General features: G+C 36.9%; 4 protein-coding genes across 9 annotated transcripts; 1 reads left to right on the top strand and 3 right to left on the bottom strand.

Annotated features, from left to right (window-relative positions):
• Positions 1-128: 128 nt before the first annotated feature.
• LOC103341237 (calmodulin-binding protein 60 E) lies at positions 129-3893 on the top strand. 3 transcript variants are annotated; one of them, XM_008244726.3, is made up of 7 exons: positions 129-683; positions 877-952; positions 1359-1417; positions 1640-2133; positions 2480-2640; positions 2722-2925; positions 3012-3893. In XM_008244726.3, exons 1-7 carry the CDS (start codon positions 559-561, stop codon positions 3735-3737), a joined length of 1845 nt encoding a protein of 614 aa, XP_008242948.2. In that variant the 5' UTR covers positions 129-558; the 3' UTR covers positions 3738-3893. The 3 variants fall into 3 exon arrangements, with proteins under 3 accessions (XP_008242948.2, XP_088898880.1, XP_016651946.2); XM_016796460.2 differs by having other exon boundaries at positions 408-740; XM_089042754.1 differs by lacking the exon at positions 877-952 and having other exon boundaries at positions 327-683.
• A 330-nt stretch (positions 3894-4223) lies between these two features.
• Positions 4224-8475, bottom strand: RR18 (response regulator 18). Of its 4 annotated transcripts, XM_089042753.1 has the most exons (8): positions 8225-8475; positions 7678-7830; positions 7022-7426; positions 6846-6922; positions 5789-6512; positions 5502-5677; positions 5250-5393; positions 4224-4556 (listed from the first exon to the last, which is right to left on the bottom strand). In XM_089042753.1, exons 1-8 carry the CDS (start codon positions 8370-8372, stop codon positions 4512-4514), a joined length of 1872 nt encoding a protein of 623 aa, XP_088898879.1. In that variant the 5' UTR covers positions 8373-8475; the 3' UTR covers positions 4224-4511. The 4 variants fall into 4 exon arrangements, with proteins under 4 accessions (XP_088898879.1, XP_008242947.2, XP_008242946.2 ...); XM_008244725.3 differs by having other exon boundaries at positions 5250-5677; XM_008244724.3 differs by having other exon boundaries at positions 5502-6512.
• Positions 8476-10891: 2416 nt separating this feature from the next.
• LOC103341235 (alpha/beta-Hydrolases superfamily protein) lies at positions 10892-14627 on the bottom strand. Its single transcript, XM_008244721.3, has 5 exons — positions 13930-14627; positions 12904-12940; positions 12467-12703; positions 12332-12379; positions 10892-11502 (listed from the first exon to the last, which is right to left on the bottom strand). Exons 1-5 carry the CDS (start codon positions 14226-14228, stop codon positions 11242-11244), a joined length of 882 nt encoding a protein of 293 aa, XP_008242943.2. The 5' UTR covers positions 14229-14627; the 3' UTR covers positions 10892-11241.
• Positions 14628-17146: 2519 nt separating this feature from the next.
• LOC103341233 (Calcineurin-like metallo-phosphoesterase superfamily protein) lies at positions 17147-20914 on the bottom strand. Its single transcript, XM_016796371.2, has 9 exons — positions 20740-20914; positions 20553-20603; positions 20055-20076; positions 19574-19688; positions 19286-19318; positions 18486-18611; positions 18183-18289; positions 18010-18081; positions 17147-17706 (listed from the first exon to the last, which is right to left on the bottom strand). Exons 1-9 carry the CDS (start codon positions 20884-20886, stop codon positions 17342-17344), a joined length of 1038 nt encoding a protein of 345 aa, XP_016651857.2. The 5' UTR covers positions 20887-20914; the 3' UTR covers positions 17147-17341.
• Positions 20915-22127: the final 1213 nt, after the last annotated feature.

Raw genomic sequence — 22127 nt, forward strand, 5'->3', positions numbered from 1 at the left:
CACTGCCTCACCGCCATTTGTTGCATGATGCTTATCCTTCCACACAACACACACAAAACATAATGATGTCGAAGGACTGATACATATGTAAATATTAATATATAATATGTCACAAATCCAAAAGTTGCACCAAAAGACGCGGTTCGGACGGACTTTCAACGTTCATGCACTCACAAGGCACATCCAACCCCAGCTGTGAGGCCATGACGTTGAATTATTTTAAGGGGCAATAATATTTTAACATGCAGACCCATTATTATAATCTTTTTTAGATCAAACATAATATAAAAGTAGAAAAGAAAACGATGTAGATCCACCAAAAACTCAACAAATACATCTTTTCAATTAATACCTAGATCAGGGAGGAAAAACAAAAAAAGACATGATTGTCGTTTGGGGTCTGAAAACTTGACGCTTAATAGGTTTTGATTGAGTTCTTCATTCTATGAAGCTTCTGTGACTGTATACGTGGATATACTTTGATCCATCTTGGGTTTCCAAGTTTGGGAAGTATTTTTTGAAGAGTTTTGGCGGCTAGGGTTGGATAAGTTTCTGAAAATGGAAAGTTCAGGAAGCATGAGGGTGGAGAAGAGAGGGTATGAAGAGGGCGTGGAATTGGATGATGATGCAGAAGAAGGCCACCCGCCAGAGCCAAAGAAGCAGAGATTGCCCGCTTTGGCAAGGTTTTTATTTCCTACTTTGATATTTGGATTTTATGACTTGTTTCTGCTAATTAAGGGGTAGGTGCTAATTCAATTGTAAGAATTTTTAGGCTGACTTATTTTGCATCTACACTCCCCTCTCGAATCATCTCTATGCAAGCGTTCAATATCATTTTCTTTAAAGACTATTGTTTATACAGTTCATTATTTGCAGTGTAATTGTGGAATCTTTGAAGGTAGATAGCTTGCAAAGACTTTGCTCATCTTTGGAGCCTCTTCTCCGCAGAATTGTGAGTCAGATTGTCACTCTTTGCATATTAGAGTGGAGTTGAGGTTGAAACTAGCTGCACTCAGATGATGATCAGTCCCTTCTGGGATAGCAAATCATTGTTTTCTTCCCTTTCCCACCTTTCCAAAACAATGAATTATAGCATTTCATTTTTATTTTTCCTGCGAAGTCACTTTATGCATAGTATGGCTTTCCGTGTGTTTTACTTTTCCCACTAATTTAAACAAAGAAAGCACATTAAGTTGTTAGTATCCTGCCATCGATAATGCTGAAAAAAATCTGTGGCACGTAGTATTTCCTGGCTATACTTTCTTCAAAACATTGCCTTCAGTCATATGTAAAACCATGCATTGTTTGCAGCAAGTTAGCATCCTTTTGATCATTCTGAAATTCTTTTTGAGTAACAGGTTAGTGAAGAAGTGGAGCGTGCTTTGACAAAGTTAGACCATGCTGAACTGGCTGGAAGGTTTGTTTCAACCATAGTAGTGTCTCCTTGGTTCATTTTGAGAGTCCTAGACTATGGTTCCAATTAGAATTTAAAAATATTCAAAGCAGATGTTATGCTTTCTTCTTCAGATTTTCGTAAATTATCATGTTTTGTTTCTTTCTCTGTAATGGTGTGTTGGTTGGAAGGTTGGGGTGGGAAGCCGTATCAAATTCATTGTTTGCACTTTCCAAAATACTGCAGGTCTCCACCACCAAGAATACAGGGCCCAGAAGGAAGAACTCTGCAACTACAATCCAAAACAAGAATGCCTCCTCATCTGTTCACAGGTGCAAAGGTTGAAGGAGAGCAAGGAGCAGCAATTCATGTCGTCTTGCTAGACCACAGCACAAGCACTGTTTTGCAAACAGGGCCTGAATCAGCTGCAAAACTGAATGTTGTGGTGCTGGAAGGTGACTTTAATGAGGAAGCTGATGATATTTGGACCAAAGAACACTTTGAAAACCATGAAGTAAAGGAACGTGAGGGGAAAAGGCCACTTTTGACAGGGGATCTACAAATTACTCTCAAGGAAGGGGTAGGTACTCTTGGAGATCTTACCTTCACTGACAATTCTAGCTGGACAAGGAGCAGGAAATTCAGGCTTGGTGTTAAGATTTCCCCTGGATATTGTGAGGGTATTCGTATTTGTGAGGCTAAAACAGATGCTTTTTCTGTTAAAGATCACAGGGGAGAATGTGAGTTTTCTGAAGTTTGCCATTTTAGCATTTACTAATGATAGAACAGTCTGCAGTACATATGCTAATCAAGTTAGGGGGTCTAGGAGCCACTATGTCTGCCTGGGGCAGAGAGCATAACCCAGTATTAGTTGATCAGACTCAGAATGCATTCCTCTAGTCATAATTAGGATTGATGACATAAACTTCTTGGTCATTTCGGATTCTTTCATATATCTTCCTGACTTGCAGTGTCATACATTTTGGTTAGTGTACCTTGAGTCTGATATGCCGTTATTCCTTTATATGTATTACAAAATACCTTTAAAGCTTGTCTTAATGAAGTCACTGTTTCTGCCATTTGTAGTGTACAAGAAACACTACCCACCGGCTTTGCATGACGAAGTTTGGAGATTGGATAGAATAGCAAAGGATGGAGCTCTGCACAAAAAACTGATTAAGGCTGAGATTGTAACTGTTGAAGACTTTCTTCGCCTCCTTGTCAAGGACCAACAGAAATTAAGAAGCGTAAGCATCTCTTGCATTTATCTTTAAACACCCTTCTCCCTTGCTTTTCTGGTATTCTTACTTCTAAATTTCAAAATATAGATGCTTGGGAGTGGGATGTCCAATAGGATGTGGGAAAATACAGTGGAGCATGCAAAAACTTGTGTCTTGGGTGGGAAGCTCTATGTTTACTACACTGATCAAACTCACAGCACTGGTGTTGTTTTCAACCATATTTATGAGCTCAGGGGCCTTATTGCTGATGGGCAGTTTCTTCCTTTGGAGTCGCTTACCCACAGTCAGAAGGTTGGATGTTTTTAACTATTGGGAAATGCTGTGATAATTACTTATCACTTTAAACATAGCTCACCCATTTGGAGCTCTACATGCAGGTTTCAGTGGATTCTCTGGTGAAGAGGGCATATGATAATTGGCATCAAGTCATAGAATATGATGGAAAAGTCTTACACTCTCTTGTCAGCAACAAAAAGGTTACGAGAGCCTCAGCTGCACCTGTGACTGTGGCCGACCACAACAATTATGCTATAGACCACCATTCTGCAGTTGCTCAGAATAGGCAGCAGTATACCTCTCAATTCGGCGAACAGTTCCAAACAGAAAATAACCATCCATCAGTCCCTCAGTACATTGAATTTCCATTTGTGAGGTCCGATCAAACAGCATTGATTAAATTTAATAACCCAGAACCAGCAGCATTATCTGGCAGCATGGATTACATGCCAGTTGGAGGTTCACATTTTTCAGGAGATTGGTCACGGCCAAACAACGGGAGTGGACTGGAAGATTTCGTGGCTGATGAAATCCGTTTCAGGAGTTCAGAGATGTTGGAGAGTGATGACATGCAAAGACTGCTCAAGACATTTAGTGTGGGAGTCGGTGTAGGAGCAGGAGCGGGTTTTGGTGCTTCTGATGAGGCTTGTTACAATTACAGTGTACAGTATGAGCCTCAGATAGGCCAGTCATTCAGGAAGGAGCAAGCAAAGAGCTCAGGAAAGGCTGTAGTTGGATGGCTTAAGCTCAAAGCCGCTTTAAGGTGGGGAATATTTATTAGGAAGAGAGCTGCAGAAAGGAGAGCTCAGCTCACCGAGCTAGACTGAATCAAATGCTTGAGTTGGGTCCCTCCTATGTCAACCGCCGCAGCCATCACAGATATCATTTGTGTTTGTTGATTTGAGATGCTTAATGTTCTATTTGCTTTCAAAAGTGACGCTGAAAAGAGAATGAAAATTAGGAATTTAATTCTATTTTGGAAACTTTCAATGTTCTTTTGTCTTCTTCATCCAGAACTTGTTATTTGATACTGTTTGAGGCAAGGACCACCTGGCAAATGTTATATTTTAGAAACCTCACCATTCCCATGCCAAAACAAGAAAAATATGGAACCTTTGAGCGTCGCTTTCCATTGCAACCAGAATCTCATTTTCGGGTTCCTTATTAAATGGGCAAGTGCAGATTTGACCAAGTATCAACGAGAAAGGCCCCAAAAACAGTAAGATGTTTAACAATCATTAAGCTAAAGAGTCCGTTATTTCATCGTAAATAATTGTAAAAGGAAACAAGGAAGAAAATATGAAAAAATGATATACAGAAAGTTGACTAACTTATTATGCCATTATCCCATTACTCCAAACAGAAGAAAGAACTGAAAACATGCGAGTTTGCTGTTTGCAACTTGCAAGGACATAAAAGTTGGCAACAGAACATGAGTAGAAGATGGGAAGAAAAACTACACGAGAGAGATGAAGAAATTACGTAATGATACAAGTTTCTCATAGAGCAGGAGTAAACTGCTGCGATGCCGCCACCATTATATCCGGCAGGAATTAGCACTAGTGTAGGCTGATCATATACATTATCCTAGAGAGTAAGCATCAAATCCAAAACTCTCCATCCATTAGCATATTCTCGTTTTGTCCCTGTACAACAGTCTTCATATTATATACTGTTGAAGAGGAGGAGAAATAAAAAGTACAAATATACAAGACAGATAAGAGACACTGAAAATAATGTGTAACAGAAACCAGGTATTCTTTCTATAATGAGATAAATAGTAATTATTCAACTTTCCAAAGCAAACACAAAACAGAACATGTTAATATGGATAGGACACGACACTTAAACAAGCACAAAAACGTAATTTAGGTTGTATCTCTATATACAGTGCATATTTAGACATTCTCCACTCTCCAGCAAATCTCTACCACATAATAATACAGAGAAAGGAAGAAAAATAAAGGAAAATAGACCGAATCTATTACTACTAAAATAAATGCGCCTTTCAAAATTTGTGCCATGTAAATTACTGCTTATTTAACAGACTTCCATGAATCAAAATAGATACATTAATTCTAGACAAGATGCAAGACATAATGCAATGTATAGACCAGACCATATTCAACATCAAATTATAGAGCTTCTACTGTTAAAAATGAGATCTTCTTTTTAACTCCAATATGGCCTATCTTGCTTCTTTCTCAACAAAGGAAAAATGATACTGCATACATCAATAAGGATATAAGATCTAATACCCACTTCAATATGACTCAGCCAAAATAAGAGAACAAATCAATAATGGAATGGCCTTGTTATAAGCAGTTTTTTAATCATACCCCTTTCATTATCGCACCCATGATATCATTCAACGATTCATAACTATTTTGAACTAAACCATCATGCGACTTTGTTTGCTCCCACAGGTAGTCCTCACTGGGCTTCATCTTTGTTCCCATGGCAGCTTTCTCAACCTCACTGAGCTGCATGACAGTAGGAGTGGCCCCATTTAACTGGTCAAATAAAGTTGAATTCATCTTTTTACTGCAGACTGCATCACTTTGGTCCAAACTCTGGCTTAGGGGACTCACAATAACATTAGCAGAAACCGTGGGATTTGTGGCACTGAAAGTTAGATTCAAGTTGTGGTCGTAATCTCGCTTATGTTCTTCCCACCTTTGCTTTGGTGTGCAATCCATGGTTGGCACAACATCTCCAATCAAGCCTTCTTGGTTCCACATATTTCCTCTTAATTCCACAGCAGGACCTGGAAGAACACTTAAAGACGAAAAATCATTTGGACTGTTCCCAATTTCAGGCCTAGTAGAAGAAAGACCCAAGTTATTCGCATGCAATTGACCATGATCGAAAGGCTCACTCATTGGCAAATCATTCGATGGAAACTTAGATAACTGAACTGCAACCTGCCAACTTTCACTACATCGATTGTCATCCAGAAAATTAGAGGAGATTCCAATGTCAAAAGATTCTGGATTCAATGAAGCCAAACTAAGAGAAGACCGATTTCCAAATACTCCCATACCAAGTGCTTGTTGTGGGTTCCTGTGTAATATCAAAGGACTGCTTGAAGTAATGGAATCAGAATGAATTGAGCTAACAGACACACTTGTGTCTGGAAAGCTAGAGGGTACTGAATAACTTGTTGGATCATTATTGGGATTGGACTCTCCAATATGAGCAGTATGCTTGCCCTGCTGCAATTGATTGAGTTCTAATGATGTTGGAATTGATTCATACAAATTTGGACTTTGGTTTGCAGGCAGAGCTGGCTGGAGCTTTACAAGATTACTAATAGAGTTGCTCAAGTTTTGGGAGTGACCAGGTTGGACCAGACCAGAAGAAGTAATTCCTCGTATGCTCAAACCAGCCGGGGAGTTTAATCTACCAAGCATCCCACCTGGTGTGTATGGTGATATAGTGGCATTTGAGAGTCTTCGTGATCCAGCTAAGGACCGTAGATCTCCAAACCCATCTAGTGCACCCATGCGCATGTAAGAGGAATCTTTCCCCCCAAAAGCAGCAACCATGCTAGCTTGTTGGGTTGCAGTACTGCTGAGTCTTTTGAGGCAGAGCCTATATTTCTGCAACACAAAGTGAGAGCATAAGCGTGGTCGCAAAACCTAGTTTTCTGACAAGCCCAAAAGAAGTCATAGTGTTAAAACATTAAAGAATAGCTAGAATAGAACATTATCGCCATCACTTCTCTCACTAGAATGATTCTTTGAGTTGTTTCCAGATATTTCATGCTAAGTGTTTGATGGTGATTACAACAACGCATTTATATACATATATTATTAAATCACATGTATATGAAAATACAGATTATTCCTGGGTCGAAAAAAATATTTGATTTCGAATTCCAGAATTCTTGCAGCAAAGTTATTCTAAAAGTAAGGCAAAGGAAATATTAGTACCTGCAGATGGCTGGCCACATTTTCCCTCGTGAGTCCTTGAACATTCATCAGGTCAAGAATTTTCTTAGGAACAGCCCCTGCATATAGATTAAGGAAGAGGGGGGGAGAAACATTAGTCAAGAAGATAATCTGTATAACAAAAGCAACACATCACTTCTCTGGAGCAGAAGACTCACTTTCAAGTCCCAACTGATGTACAGCTGCAACAAACTTTCCGTGCAGCTCTTTTGACCAAACTACCCGAGGCTTCTTTTGGGTGGATGGGTCCTCATTCTCATGTTCATCGTCTTCATATTCTTCTTCCTCATCTTCATTTTGGTCCTTTCTTTTTCTATTGAATTTTCCATTCTGATCTGAGCTGCCTGCTGGTGAAACCCCCTGTCCCCCTTCTCCAGTTTCATGGCAAGCCTTGTCTTGACTGGATGACTTGTTTTGGTCCTTGGAGTCGAACTTCTTTCTTCGGATTACATGTTGCCAGATATTCGTGAGCTCTTCCTTTCGAACAGGCTTCAACAAATAGTCACAAGCACCATGGGCGATTCCCTTCATTACAAGCTCTTTATCACTATGTCCTGACAACACTGGGACCATTTTACAACACAAAAATGATGTTAGTAACCAATTCATCTCCCACTTCTTCAACAATCACTATCTACTGCTCAACTTGAAATGGGGCCTAAGCAGGTTTTTTAGTATTAAAATAAAAGCCAGAAGTGTAACAGATACCAAAGAAAACTCAAATTATTTTTTTCACTTGCACTTAAATCCAATTCTAACAAGATTAAAAAAGTTGTATTTTACGTCCAAGGATGCAGGATAAGTTCATGCTTACTAATCACAGGTAGGTCCATTTCCAGCCCTAAGAGCTCAAGTAGCTTAAAGCCATCCATGTCTGGCATACTTACATCAGTGATCACCAGGTCAAACCTATTTCTGCTTTCCCTCAACATTAGCAGTGCCTCGACTGCCTGAGTGGTCGTAGTAACTGCAAAAACCAGAAATCACGTAAACGATTCCAGTACCAAAGTTTAACCTCTACTGGATTTAAGCGGATATTTTCGGAGCCCATTTAGTAAAACAGTGGAAAGAGCCTGACGAAAACTTGAATAAACAGTTTATGAACAGGAAATTGAGACTCTGCATAGTTTTTCTACCCGAGACTATGCATAGTTTGAGTTTAACAAGCTACTTCTTCTTTTATATCTAGATAAACAAACTAATTCAAAATTAAAGAACGGAATTTACATTATACTTCACAGTCGTGCGCGCGCGCGCACACACACACACACACAATTTGTTAGAACAAATTGACTAGAACTTGAAGAAAACTAAATGCAAATTCCTCCAAGGGAAAAACAATACGAGGAGAAGAAACAAACCTTGATACTGGCAATTCTGAAGGAGCCCCTCCAATAATCTGAGACAAATTGGATTGTCGTCAACAGCCAGGACACGCATACCCACCGGGAAACGGTCCATAGCCCCATCCTCACCAACCAAACCTCCCCTCTGGGCCTTCACAGTCATAGTGGATCAACAACTTCAAAGAGCGTGAGGAGAAAACAGAGATTAAGGGCTCGAGCAAAAGCTGCAGTTTTTATTAACAGATTCAACTTTCCGGGTCTTTTTTCAACAACCCCAGAAAAGAAAGAACATGAACAAATAGACCAGAAGAAGAAATGGAGAGGGATAAAAAAAATTTAAAAACTAAGAAAATGGCTAGAGAGAGAAAATGTGAGTAGAAGTAAAAGCTGTAGAAACGGACAATGATGGTGATGGCCAGAAGAACAGAGTGAACTAGAAATCTTTTTAGTATTTTAAGTGAAAGTCTCTCTCTCTCTCTCTCTCTCTCTCTCTCAGATTGTTTGTTCTTCTCTCTCTTCTGCGTCCTTGTCTTCCGCTTTTTCTTCTAAATACAACAGAAAAGCCTTTATCTTTAATGGATTTTATAATACAAAGCTTGTCTTCTCTCAAGCTGTGTTCCTGTTTTTTTAATTAGGTAAACTCTTTCCTCTTATCTCATCTCTCTGATATATGTATATGATGTCCATAACAGGTCAATGGACCCTATCATTTTGGCATTTAATATTTAATCACCAACTCATGAATGTTTTTTTTGGCATCCTGTTTAGTCAATGTGAAATTTTGAAATGCATCTTAGGGTTATTACTGGTTTTAGCAGCAGCAACGCCTGTGATAAGTCAGCTTCTAATGGAAATGGCGGGTAAAACGGTCCGTCGGATTTGGGGTATTATTATGGCAAGTCAGAGGACATTCTGTTTAGGTTACTTCGACACCGACTGCCCTAATTTCTTGGGCATTTAATGCAAATTATCCTTAAATTTTCTGTTTTTGGTAAATTAATTGTATCTACCCGCAAAAATTCCTTATAGGTCTTATTTTACAATGTGTTTCCTCTTTTGAGATTTGAGTATGGCGGGGGCACTATTTTTATGTTCATAATGAAGGGTGGAGTATAATTAACGTATAATTGGGTATTATTATTTATTACTTATTACTAGGAGGAGCGTGTATTTCACATTTCCAGAAAGAGAGTCTCAAACTTTGAGCTGAATAAAGTGCCAAAAATAGTACACAACCGAAGCCATCTCAGTATGTGTTAGGACAATGCCACGTTTCGGATTGTCATTGGGAGACTGAGTCCTCGGTGGGACCCGCTTTAGATTCCAGGGACCCCTGAAGACCAGAACCAGAACCAGAAAGAAATGCAGCCTTCACGAGAAACGACACGTCGGTCCCAGGATATGAGTAAGAGGGAAAGAGTACATAAATAAATTAGGAAGGAAAATTACATAAGCTCATGTGGGCTCCGCTGCTCACATGGTTGATTTGATGGTTACGGGCCTCTGGCTTTAAAGGTCACGTGACCTCAGAGCAGCTGAGCTCAAGGAGTGGATTTATTCAATTTCCCATTGACTTTATTTATTTAGGGTTAAATTGGGAAAAGGCTATCATATCTTTCACTCAGAAATTAGCAATCAGTAGTAATGAGTATTCGTTGTATTAATAATAACAATAATGACTAAATGAATAACCTCATAATGTGGAATTGATTCATTTCAAACATTTGTTCAATCTCAATACAATCCAACAACTGCGACTACATGTAAATGAACTTAAAGCGATTAACCAATTCCAGACTAAAAGAAAGAACAAGAGTCATAAACATACCCAAATTTTTTGATACCAACATTTTTTTTTATTTTTTTATATTATTTTTTTCTAAGAACGCAGCACAAATTATTTTATCAGTGATGTGCAATGCAAGAACCACTTGAGAAACATGCTATTTTAATATGGTCTGCCACTTAAAGAACATATATGCTTCCACCTCTCCTAGTTTCCATATGCTACCACTATTGGATTGACCCTTCCTTCCTTCATGGTTCAGCTTTAGCAAAGTCTAAGTAGTAATTATTTATGTCTTATTAGTACTTGAGTGCACAAAACATGCTACAACAACTGATGCAGCAGGCTTATTAAAATTGTTTTGAAGATAAAAAGTCAAATCAAAGCTAACTAATTATATATAGATGGACATTCTCCAATAAGCATTTAAGTTAATGATTAGTTACATACTTTTAATTTCGGGCGTTAGATTGCATCTAAGAGATTACCAACACATTTAACGAATGCAATCCAACGCCCAAATTAGAAATATGTAACAAATCCTTAACATAAAATACTTATTAAAGAATCTCCCTATATATATATATATATACGGTCTCCTTCTAATCAAAACAGTCTATTTTGTAAATATTCATTCAAAGATTATATCTACAAAAAAAATAACTTGAATCCGATATCATTTGACCACTGAATTTAATTATTGAAATTTTAGTACTTTCTTGAAGCACCATGTTCATTTATTTTGTAGGATATAATTAGATGTCGAAAGGGTTTTTGATTTGTGTAATTTTTTACAAGGATGATCTATGAATATAGACTTAAAAAACATATGGTTTGGATTGTATATATGTATATATATAAATTAATAGAGTACGAAGTTCTATTGGGCCAAGAACGAAAATCAAAGCAACCCATGTATTTTCTCTACTGAAGTTGATGATAATCTCTTTACATGGAGATAGCGCTCAGTGCTTTAAATTATACAAGAAACCCCAGATCAGGAACCAAACCTCTAGAAATTGTACATGTAAGTTCATTCCCTATCTCAAAAAATGGTCATCTGAACTGAACTAGATCTGGATCAAACATTCTAGGTATGATTCCTCCTACCAAGAAAAATACCAGGCTGGATAGCTCCCTTGCTGCCAAAGCAAAGCAATCATAGCTATTCGTGTAGACAGGGTAACAATGCAGTGGAACTCTCTGTTTCCATTCCCTACTTCTCAACTGATATCAAGAAAACCAGCTATTTTTTTCCAAATCTCAAGCACTTGTTGTGTTTTACTTCTGTGATACTTGGGTTAGAAGTGAGTTGTTTCTTCGTTTGTTTAGCAAGCGAAAGTTTCTCCATCGCATTTATGAATTTGCGTAAGTGCTTAATGTACTCAGGATATGTTTCGAGATTGCAGTGGCCTCCACCCTTGACCCATAAGGGATCATACTTTTCCTTGGAAAGTTCCCATAAACGCTTTCCATGGGACAAATCAACAATTTCATCATCAGTTCCCTGCAAAATAGTCCGTTTAAACATGCATCACCAATGGCAGCATATCGATCAATCAAATCAGAAGCAACCATTCATACGAGAACAATGGGAATCTGAATAAAGCCACAAAGTGTAAGATCTTTCAATTGCAAGCTTAGGATTACACATATTGTTGTAATTGTTAAAGTTAAAGCCTTTTGTTAGGAATTAAATCCAAAGGTGGTGTCTAACTGTAATTTTTCCTTTCACTAATCACAACAGGTTCTTGATACTGATATAAAATCTACTTTATCTATGATAATGTTTTTGATAAGTTTTTCACTTCTTAAAATCATTTATAAAAATATCCATTAATGTGAAATACGTATAATTGTAATATTTGGTAGTTCCTGTAGGAGTTTACTATTTTGTATCCAAATTTCCATTATTTAACAAGGAAACTTCACATGTAGGATATCAATTCCAAGCTTCCTGGCCTCTTTATGAACTACCAGAAAAGAATCTTTTACCAGTCCTTTCCAAATGGCAACTGACATTAGTCTGGTTGAGGAAACAAGCAACAAAAGCATATGAATTAAGCCAGCTCTAGTATTATTTTTTCTTTTCTTCCTTTCTTCCTTTCTTTTTGGACAGATGAAACTTATTCAAATCCAAAGAAAAATGTTGTTCAGTTTAGTTGATAACAAAATAGCTTTTCATTCTTAAGTTATGACTCTTTAATGTTTTTCATCAAACAGAAGTTAAGAAAAAGGTGAGGAGGGAGGAGAAAACAATAGAACCACAGCACAAATACTTTGAATTATAAAAGAATGGTACTCAAACAAAATAATTGAAGGGAATAAGTACTTACATGTATAACTAAAACCGTACAGTTGACGTGCCGTATTTTGTCTATATTCTGAAAATATTGCAGAGGGATTTTCAGTACAAGTTCAATAAACTGAGCTCTGTAGCAGCAGAATAAGAGATTCAAAGAACAGCTTACTTTGAAAATGTCAAACCAAAACGTCAACTTGACGGGATACAAGACTCGTATGCCTGACAGGATGGCACTATGAAGAACAACGGCTCTCAGTTTCTGTAAGCGAGAACCCAAGTGCAGTGTTGGTCCGCTTCCAACAGATTGGCCATACAGTATCAAATCCTCTTGTCTTATTTCGTAGTCGTTCTTTAAACAATCGTACACAGCTTCTATGTCATAATATGTGTTGAACTCAGATGGCTAAAAATTTACCAACATTAACACTTTTCAGTCATAGAGTTTGCAATTCAATGCAGGTCAATAGATTGACAGAAGGATGTAAATTTAAGATTTTAAATCAAATAAATAAATCCTATAGTTCTGTAATGTCATATTTCAGAGCCTGCACTAAACTTCCAAATCAAAGAGAAACTTTCATGGATTACTTAACACTGACTTACCTTACCAGTTGATGCTCCATATCCTGAATAGTCATAGCTGCCACAAAGAAAAATATCTGACGTAAATAATATGGGAAGGTTCATAACTACTGCAGCACAGAGCATCAGAAAACTCATAGCATATCAGCTGCCTGCGTGTTACATTCAAAGTTCCTGACTTTTTTTTTCTTTTTTTGAATGTTACATTCAAAGATTCTCATTGGCTGCTTGACCACATTTTACAAATAATAAATAAATAAATAAAGAATGGACTCTCAAGTACGTAATAAATGCTGGCATAGTAACATTCTCATCCTATGCGTCCATTCCAACTCCCAAACCCCACCAAAAAATGAAATAAAAAATTTAAAGCTCCATGGCCGATCAAAAATTTAAAGCTTAAACAAGTATCTATGAGTTAGAACAGACAAAAACAGAAGACTAACAAAATGAAAATAAGTCTGTACTCGCCTCCATTGTTTACTAGAAAAACCAATGTTGAAATTTCAAATAGAATACTGGATTACAGATCATTTTCTGTTTGGTCTCTTTTTGAAGGAGTCAGGCTCACGCCAGACGGAACGGAAATGAAAAGATTATGATGCCGGCAGCTTTAAGCCTGCCATTAATCAAACTTTAAAAGCTGAAATGATCTCCGGATACGCAGAGAAACAAATGAAACAGAGGAAACAAGCAAAGCAAGCACAGGACCGTTCATATTTCATCCAAATTCAGAAATCAATCCAAACAAAACGAGGAAAATAATCAATAAACTGAAAATTTGAAACCGATAACAAATTCAAGATACTGTATGAGGGTGTTCAATCAATATTTTTTAAAGCAAAAAAAGGAAACAAAAGGAGAAACTACCTTGCAAATAACAGATTGGCCAAAACCCAAAGGCCCATTTCAGATTAATAAAAAACCAAGCCAACCCATCAAAATCCAGAATAGATTTCCAAAACAAGCAAAAAGCAAAGCAACACAAGAAGAAGAAGAAGAAGAAAAAAGGGGAAAAATGAAGGAGAAATATAATAGAATTAATACCTCATAATATTGACACGCAGGTGAGCCCTGAGCTCAATGAAGAGCTCGTGCATCTGACCCAAGTCAGCAGCATTACCATGCGAGTAGAGAAGCGTGAACCTGGCAAAAGGGTGCTTCCAAAACGTGGCAACGATCTTGTTCCCTGCTTTTGTATCAAGCAAATGCACTTCCATGTTCTTGTCAGCTGTAACTCCGGAGAACACAAGCGTACCGCCGTCGTCTTTGTGCACATCATAGGTGGGTGGGTCTGGAGGGAAAAATGCGAACTTTGCAGCCACACCCGACGTTACATTGCCCATTAACACAGATCACCAATTGGGATATGTGGTTCAGGCATGAAACAGAGCTCAGGCTAAAATGGTGGGGGTTGAGTTTTTTTAAAATCTTTTATCTGAGCTTGGTTGTGTTGTTGTTCATTATGAAATTAAAAGGCAAAACCAATAATGGGGTTTTCTTTCTTTTTGGTGTTTAATTTTTTGAGGTGGGGTGGGGTGGGGGGTTTTGGTTTGTGTGAATTTTTTTACTGGGGATGATGGAAAGGCAAAGCAGGTGGCGTCAGATGAAATTAAAGGTGAAAGAGGAGGGCAGGGGGGTGGCAGAAAATAGATCCGATCTAAGCGGGTGAGCTGGAAATGATGTTGTTGGAGAGGAACAAAGATGAAAGACTGAGAATCTCAACACAGAATCCGCACATTACATCTTATTATTGCATCTCCTCTTGTCTTGTGCATTCTCTTCTCTCTCTCTCTCTCTCTCTCTCTCTCTCTCTCTCTTTTGTATTATAATTAATAATTAATAATAATATGAATCATGATTAGGATTATTATTATTGTAAGTATATACTTTAATTTTGTTTAGTTTTATTATTTCTAAGGGAATAACTTAAAGATCGATCATCGATTTATGTTGTTATTTTGTAAATAACAAGAAACAAGAGGTTGGTTGATGATGTGATTTGTATGTATGTTATGTACAATTTACAACTTCTCTCTCTCTATTTTTATCACTTCCTTTGTTTCGACAGGAAAACTAGATATCAAATGTCATATTTGCCCCTCAACATAAATTGTGGACATCAATGAAAATTGGTTGAATTCAAAAACTGATACAGACGGTTGGATTCACCACTTTCACAAAATTAAATTAAATAATTATCATTAATTCATGACTTTCAGTTATTCACCCTTCAGCTGCAAAACCAGATTATTCATAATCACTGTTTACGTAAGAAAAAAATATATATATTAAATTAACACATCTGACTTATGACATATTCATTCACCATAAATCCTAAATAAAAGCAAAAATATTTATAATTTAGGTCAGTAATGTTGCATGTTAAATTATTTGGTAAAACAAAATCTCTATATACATGATATATAAACCATGGTTAATTATGTATTTATTCGACCAAAAATTGGTTATGTATTTATGTATTTTATAATTAAAGAAAAACGTTTCTTATTCGAGAAATAACAAGAGAAGGGGAAGATCACAAGGAAGTGGACGGATGGACGGGCGAGATTCGGTCAAAGACTGTCGAGGATCTTCGAAGAAAGGGAGAAGTGCAGCAGAAATGTCAGAGTCTGACATTCCTCATTTTGCTTGCTTTGTTGGGCCAATATTTTACCAAAAATATGACACTTTGGGTTGGTTTGCCTTTCTCTCATTCAGTCAATTCACAACTGCCCCGCCCCACAAGCTTTGACCCAAATTACCCACTTAAACCCCATTTTCCTCGCTTATTATTAGTTTTAGATCCAAAATCAATTATGTTCCTAGAATTATAACCCATATATGCAGAACTGAGAAAGACTTTCAAGAAACGGGAATAACACAATTCTGTTATTCTCGACTAATAACCCTTTTTTTTTTGTCTAAATTGATTTGCCTAAAAAGGGGAAGATCACAAGTGGAAAGTTGAGAAGTTTTGGGATGTAGGGGTGTATTCAACTAAGATTGTAATTGTTATTAGTAACTCTTGAAATTATTCTAATCTAATGATAGGTACAAGGTTGTAAAGTAGTAATTGTGCCTAATACAGTTCGACATATTGATATTAAATTAGTCAGGGGGAATTTTCCCATTTTCAATTCACAGGGCAAACTTGCTTTAGGTGATTATGGAGTAGGTCCAATAATAGCTACTTCTGTGTATTTCCAAATAAACAAAAAAAAAAAAAAGTAAAAACCTTTAGGTCAAACATAGAAATTTCCGAATTTTTTAAAGCATTTAGAGAAAAAATTAATGGTTAATAAATTAATTGTGAGTTTGAGATGAGATAAATGTATTTCTTATTTTTTGATGGGTCCTGCTGCACAAGGATAATAGTTTCTTTGAATTGAAATGGCCCAGATGGGGGGTATCATCAAGAAATGAGTTGACTAGCCTTTAGCAGTAGAGTAGGGCACCTCGTGCTTTAACAAATTTGATAATTATAATCTCATTGAAGTTAATCCCTATGGTTAGTTGACTATGATTAGGGGACTGAAGTTGACAAATTATGAGTAATTGAGTGATTTTGGACCAATAACAACAGTCAATAAGTAAAGTGAATAGTACAGCCAAAGGTTTAGGGTAAGTCTTAATTCTGTGCACTAACCAAGGAAAAGAAATTTGGGTCAAAAAAGCAATAGATTGCTTGGAAAATGTGCACTAAGCAAAGGGAAAAGAGAGAAATGCAATAATAAGATGTTGATAAGAAAACAAAAGAAAAAAATAAAGAAGAAAGAGCATCATTTGTGTTCTGTACCATCACTTGCTTGACATAATTGCAAAATTGAGGAAATTTATGAAATGGTTAATCAGTTTTCAAGTTAATTAAGTTTGATTAACAGATCAAAGGGGGAAACAAAAGGTTCCTTTGCTAATGGTGGCCATCAAATCAGCTAAAAGATTGGTTATCTCAGGCAACCAAAAGGCACGGATGAGATTCTTTACCAACCACATCATACATTTGCCTTGCCTCCCTCACTAATCTACTGAAATTATAACACAGAGGGTCCACAAAAGGTAAAATCCATACAGGTCAGTTTTTCATTACTTGCATTGGGAAGAACAACTAGTTTTGGCACGTTGAGGAACTCTCGGACTGAAAAGGTCGTTGAGCGCCAACCAACATCATCCAACATTGAATTTAATCAAGTTTGGCAAACCAAATAGCAACAGAATGTCAATGCTCCTGTGCTTGTGCTTGCTTCGATTATTTTTAATGAAATTGAGACATAAGTAAGATTTTATAGAAATGAGTTTCATGTTCATACAAACTTGATTTGTTTTGTTTGGAAACCTAATAGCATATACATCCAACAGGGTTAAACAACTATTTTCCTTTACCTCAGGATATTGTGGACAGATAACGTACTTCCATACATACAAATATGGATGATACTAAAATCAAAACCAGAGAAATCTAATGGGCGCTGTTGAATAACATGTGCTCCTCTTCCAATGCGATTCTATCGCCGACAACTGAAACCCAACTTTCAACAATTTTATCTACTGCTCCGTCCACAATCTCCACTATAGTGAAGGCACGGATGGTGCCACAGGACTCTGGTGTTGAAAGATGGGGTTCTTTATTCACAAATTCATCATTTAGTCTCTTAACCCTCGGAACAATGGCCCCATTCAGGTATATAGTGTTGTCAGCTCCAACCACTATCATTTTCCGAAGACCATTTCCATCTGCTAGCTGTTTATGCATGTGACCAAACACTACCAATGGACCACAGATTTTTCCGGTCTCTTTTAAGAGGGACAGGGCTTGTGCTAGATCTGCACCAGAAGAACAAGTGTTCATGTTATTACATCTTAATATTGATGAACAAAACACATGAAGGACGTAACTCACCTCCTTTCCATAACCAGACTCTTAGATTCGTCGGGTCACCAGTCACATGCAGCAACCCAAAAGACCCAGTAGGAAGTGACATCAATTTAACGTCTAAAACTATGTTTACAAAAATAACAAAAATCCTTTCAGTGATTCACTGAAGAGGTTCGGATCATGCCTTTATGGGGTTGGCAACCTAAACGTAGAGATGCATACCAATGTAGAGCCAATAGCTTAATTATTACCTGGGTCACCATGATCTCCGCCTCCATACACCCAATCTTTTCCGCATATGTCATCCAAGTTAGAACCAAGACCTGCACAAGGAGTGAACTCAGAAATTTGCATTTACATGAAGTAACAAAATTTCCCTAAAAAGCCAGATTACGATTTATTTCAGCAGAGCAGACTGATAAACCTGTGGGGCCATTATGTGCAAGAAGTATGACTAAATGGTCCTCTGGAGCACCCAAAGCTGCTTTGCATATTCTCTTAGCACTTCCATCCATGTCTTGGACCCCATACCTAAGAGGTTGTTTCAACACATCATTTAAGCCATCATTGAGGAGAACACAAGGTTTTTCTGATGAATTTTCCATCATAAATGTGACCCATGCATAGTATCATGAAAAATGGTTACAAATTTTTGGATAAGAGGCCAAGAAAATTGATAAAACTCTAGTTTCATGTTTAATCAACAACTGCTAAAACCATTACACACCTCGCAGACAGAAGCTTTGGCCGAAACAACTGCTGTCCCCCACAAGAAAACGGTCGCCCACCAACAACGCTCAGTTTTACCACAGGAAAGTCCAAACGCCGATAAGCTACATGCTCCTCGCCGAGACTGAGCATTACAAGTATTATCACTTAACAACACAATTAACTTACAGCTGCAACAACGTAAGAATAACATGTAGCCTTCCAAATGTAAATAATTCGTTCACCCAACGTTCCATCATTTAGGACTGTTGGAACTGTTTGACATGATTTTGTTCATTAATGTCCATTTCAGCCTGGTTTACTAGCGATATCATCTCATGTCAAACTAAAATCTCTCCTCTGACCAAATTTGAGCTTCTTTTGGTTCCCTGGAAGCAGTTGAAAATTAACTTTGAAAGCCAATCAATATGACACAATCTACACCAATCTATGAAAAGGACTGGAATACTATAGTTGGCATTAGCATATGAGAAAGAATCCTCAAATTCTGGGGAATTTGGTTTTTAAAAGGAAAATCATAAAGAGCATGATTGAAAAACTTGTGTCAGATACATTCTTCACTCTAACATTTTCAATGCATTGCAAAACAAGGAAAAACATTTAAAACAATAAAATATTTCATTGGCAACCATGACATCTGTATGCAACTGTGAATACATTGAATTGATATAAATATAGTATAACAGGAAAAAATACTATCTTTTAATGTGAATGACAAGTAATAACTGATAAAAAAAAGACGTAACACAAATGGTAGTTTCAGAATGTTTGACAATCATGAAGATAAGACAAGCTCACCATTCTAGCTGAAGTTGAACGCCATCTTTTTTCCTGATATTCAAAATTAAAATATCAAATTAACCAGATTATCATAAACTCAGAATTAGAATTACATCAACATACTTGATGATGCAAAGGCACACAGAATAGGAGCGGGGCGGGAGTGAAGGGATAGATAGATCAGTTGAGGTACACTCTAAACTCACCATATTAATAGTTACATGCTTGACTATACTAGGCTGTGTGACTACATGAATTAAGAATTAAAGACTATTCAAACATATGGAAACACTATCCAGAACTTACTTTCCAGAAAACTGTTTTGTATGCCAGGCATCATGGTTTCCCAGAATAACTGCTTTAGCAAATCCGAGCTCTGCAACGCTCTGAACGAGTTCAACGCTCTCTTCACCAAAATCACCTGAACAAAAACAGACTAACTATAGGTTTACATAAACAAATAACCGACTACGCTAGTGCAGAAACAAGAAATCAATTTAGATCACACATGGCTAAATGTCTTAATTTGATTTAGCTTTTTTCTGATAACTTATTTATCTTAACCTTTACAACACTTAAAGTCATGTCATGAATTTATCAAACATGCAAATGACAAATGTGGTGTGTGCCGGTGCGATGTCAACCATGAACAGAGATCTCTTTCGTATATGCTGAAGTAGCTTAGTAACCAATGCGGAAACAAAAGAAAGTGAAGGAGCTGAAAATCGAAAGTGAGAAGCACCGAAAAACGTTAGGTAGATGAATAGTCAGGGAGAATGGAACCTGCCTGTAAAAAGAACCAAATCGGGCTGCAGTTCAATAAAGTTATAAACTCATATTAGATTTCTTTGTAGGAAATACAACTTTTTGATAAAAACGTAAAAAAAATGTATAACTACAACAAGAAACACAAAATCAATAACAAAAAAGAACTTATATTTCAAGCAAGCATTCAAACAAGTGCCGCTAGCGATTGCAGACCGGCGTGTATAATAGTGCCCCAAACTACAAACTTTCAATACCTACAAATCCTGTTCAATTCTGGTTCAAAGTTTCTACTTGTAAAAAGACTCCGAAACCTCGAATTTCAGCTTAGCCAAACAAAAGTTAATACATCTTAAAAAGCTTAGCTAAACATAACTCCAGCACAGCCTTAGCCAAGCCAAGGCAAATCAAAATCAAACTCTTTCTAAAGTTAACCACGAAATTTACTCTATATTTATCTCCCAAATAACTAAAGATTATATCTTTTATAGTAGAAGAAAATATAGAGGGAAATGCACACCTGCAGCAGTTCAAGTGCCTTCGTATCTTCTTCTAGATTCCACTGATCATGCTTCAGAAGCCAAAATAATAATAAAAAGGTGAAATTTGAGAAGCAAACAAAACGAATTTGTCTATAAAAAGAATCAGCAGGCCAGGGCACGGTTTCAAAAATCCAGACACATTCAGAAAGAAAGAGAGAGTCTTACGACGTCGCCGACAATTGCTATTCGAGCTGAGCTACGAGCTGAGGCGGTGGCCATGGAGGCGCGTGTGGCGATGTGCTTGGACAAAGGGTTGGGAGACGAACCGGAGGGAGAACACACGGTGGGAGCGTGTACCAACGTGCTTAGCATTACCTCTCTAGAGTCTAGTCTCGCTATCTCTCCCGCGTGTACCAACGTCAACTTAATTGTTGAATTCGTGAGATCTGGTCGTTCACGTGGCAACGGCAACGTGTTTTGAAACCGTTGGATTTATTTGTGGGTCCAACCGATTAAGAGCATATACTGCACGTGCACGTTATCATGTACTTCACGTGCTTTTTTTTTTGGGGTGGACTTTCACATGTTTAAAGAAAAACAAAAGAACAAGCAATTATTTAATTTTATTAATTTTTATTTTATTTTTTATACAAGTAATATTGAAAAAGAAACCTAGAACCTTGAATGGAGAAGGGGTACATCCTAATTACTTGAATTATAAACCTTTGCAAGAACAAGCAAATGTGTACATTCCCCACCACTGAATTATAATTTGAGCAATATACCAAGTTTGTAATGTCATATGTGTTACGATAGCATACAAAAGTTTTTCGTTTTGACAAGTCATAAATCACCATGTGTTTAAACACATTGATTGCAGTCACGTAAGTTTAGTTCATCATATCTCTTAAAATCACTTGCTTTGTTCTTCTGATTTCTTGTGATGTCACTCATTTATTGTATTCCCTAATTTCTGTATACTATCTCTCAATCAGACAAAATTGTCTTCATCAAATCCATGTGAGAGTTAAATCCTTGTTCTAAGTACTATAAGGTAGGCACTTTACCATTCGAATTGTAAATCCATGTTGGTATCTCTTGTTCTAATAATAAGTATCTCATTCTTATTCATATGGCTCGAACCTTCCAGCAGTCAAACCCTTGCCATGGCAAGGGGGGGCTAGGACAGACACTATTCACATGAATAGTGTATGCCTTTAAAAAACAAATTGCACTTCCAGCAGTTGCCATAGCAAAGGGCAAGTACTATTCAATTTTTTGTTTTTTTCATAAATTTGTTTACCTAAACAATTAATTTGGACAATATTTTTGGATGAGATTTTCTGATAAAATATTCGGCTAAGATTTTCGGTTTCAAATTTCAAATAAATTTTTGTTTCAAATTTCAGATAAATTTCATCGGAATTTCAAAAAGGAATTTTATTTAATAGTTTCTTTGATAGAGAAATTTTTATGCTTTGGTTGTGGTTTGTTTTATTTATTTATTTATATTTTTAATGCTTTGGTTGTGGTTAGTTTTTTTATATATGGAATGTTTGAATAAAAGAATTTTATTTAATAGTTTCTTTGATAGAGAAAAATTAAAATTGAAA

Source organism: Prunus mume, linkage group LG8, assembly GCF_029339155.1.
Source record: "Prunus mume cultivar Tortuosa linkage group LG8, ASM2933915v1, whole genome shotgun sequence".
NCBI lineage: Eukaryota > Viridiplantae > Streptophyta > Magnoliopsida > Rosales > Rosaceae > Prunus > Prunus mume.

Coding starts and splice junctions, on each gene's coding strand:
- LOC103341237 (XM_016796460.2), top strand. CDS start 559: ATGGAAAGTTCAGGAAGCATGAGGGTGGAGAAGAGAGGGTATGAAGAG. Junction 1,418..1,639: donor CATGCTGAACTGGCTGGAAG/GTTTGTTTCAAC, acceptor AAAATACTGCAG/GTCTCCACCACCAAGAATAC. Junction 2,134..2,479: donor TAAAGATCACAGGGGAGAAT/GTGAGTTTTCTG, acceptor TGCCATTTGTAG/TGTACAAGAAACACTACCCA.
- RR18 (XM_008244722.3), bottom strand. CDS start 8,372: ATGACTGTGAAGGCCCAGAGGGGAGGTTTGGTTGGTGAGGATGGGGCT. Junction 7,427..7,677: donor AATGGACCTACCTGTGATTA/GTAAGCATGAAC, acceptor AAATGGTCCCAG/TGTTGTCAGGACATAGTGAT. Junction 6,513..6,845: donor ATGTGGCCAGCCATCTGCAG/GTACTAATATTT, acceptor TTTGTGTTGCAG/AAATATAGGCTCTGCCTCAA.
- LOC103341235 (XM_008244721.3), bottom strand. CDS start 14,228: ATGGGCAATGTAACGTCGGGTGTGGCTGCAAAGTTCGCATTTTTCCCT. Junction 12,941..13,929: donor CTGCGTGTCAATATTATGAG/GTATTAATTCTA, acceptor TCTTTGTGGCAG/CTATGACTATTCAGGATATG. Junction 12,704..12,903: donor ATGGAGCATCAACTGGTAAG/GTAAGTCAGTGT, acceptor GTAAATTTTTAG/CCATCTGAGTTCAACACATA.
- LOC103341233 (XM_016796371.2), bottom strand. CDS start 20,886: ATGCTAAGCACGTTGGTACACGCTCCCACCGTGTGTTCTCCCTCCGGT. Junction 20,604..20,739: donor TAGCAATTGTCGGCGACGTC/GTAAGACTCTCT, acceptor TGGCTTCTGAAG/CATGATCAGTGGAATCTAGA. Junction 18,612..19,285: donor GTTCAACTTCAGCTAGAATG/GTGAGCTTGTCT, acceptor TGTAATGCTCAG/TCTCGGCGAGGAGCATGTAG.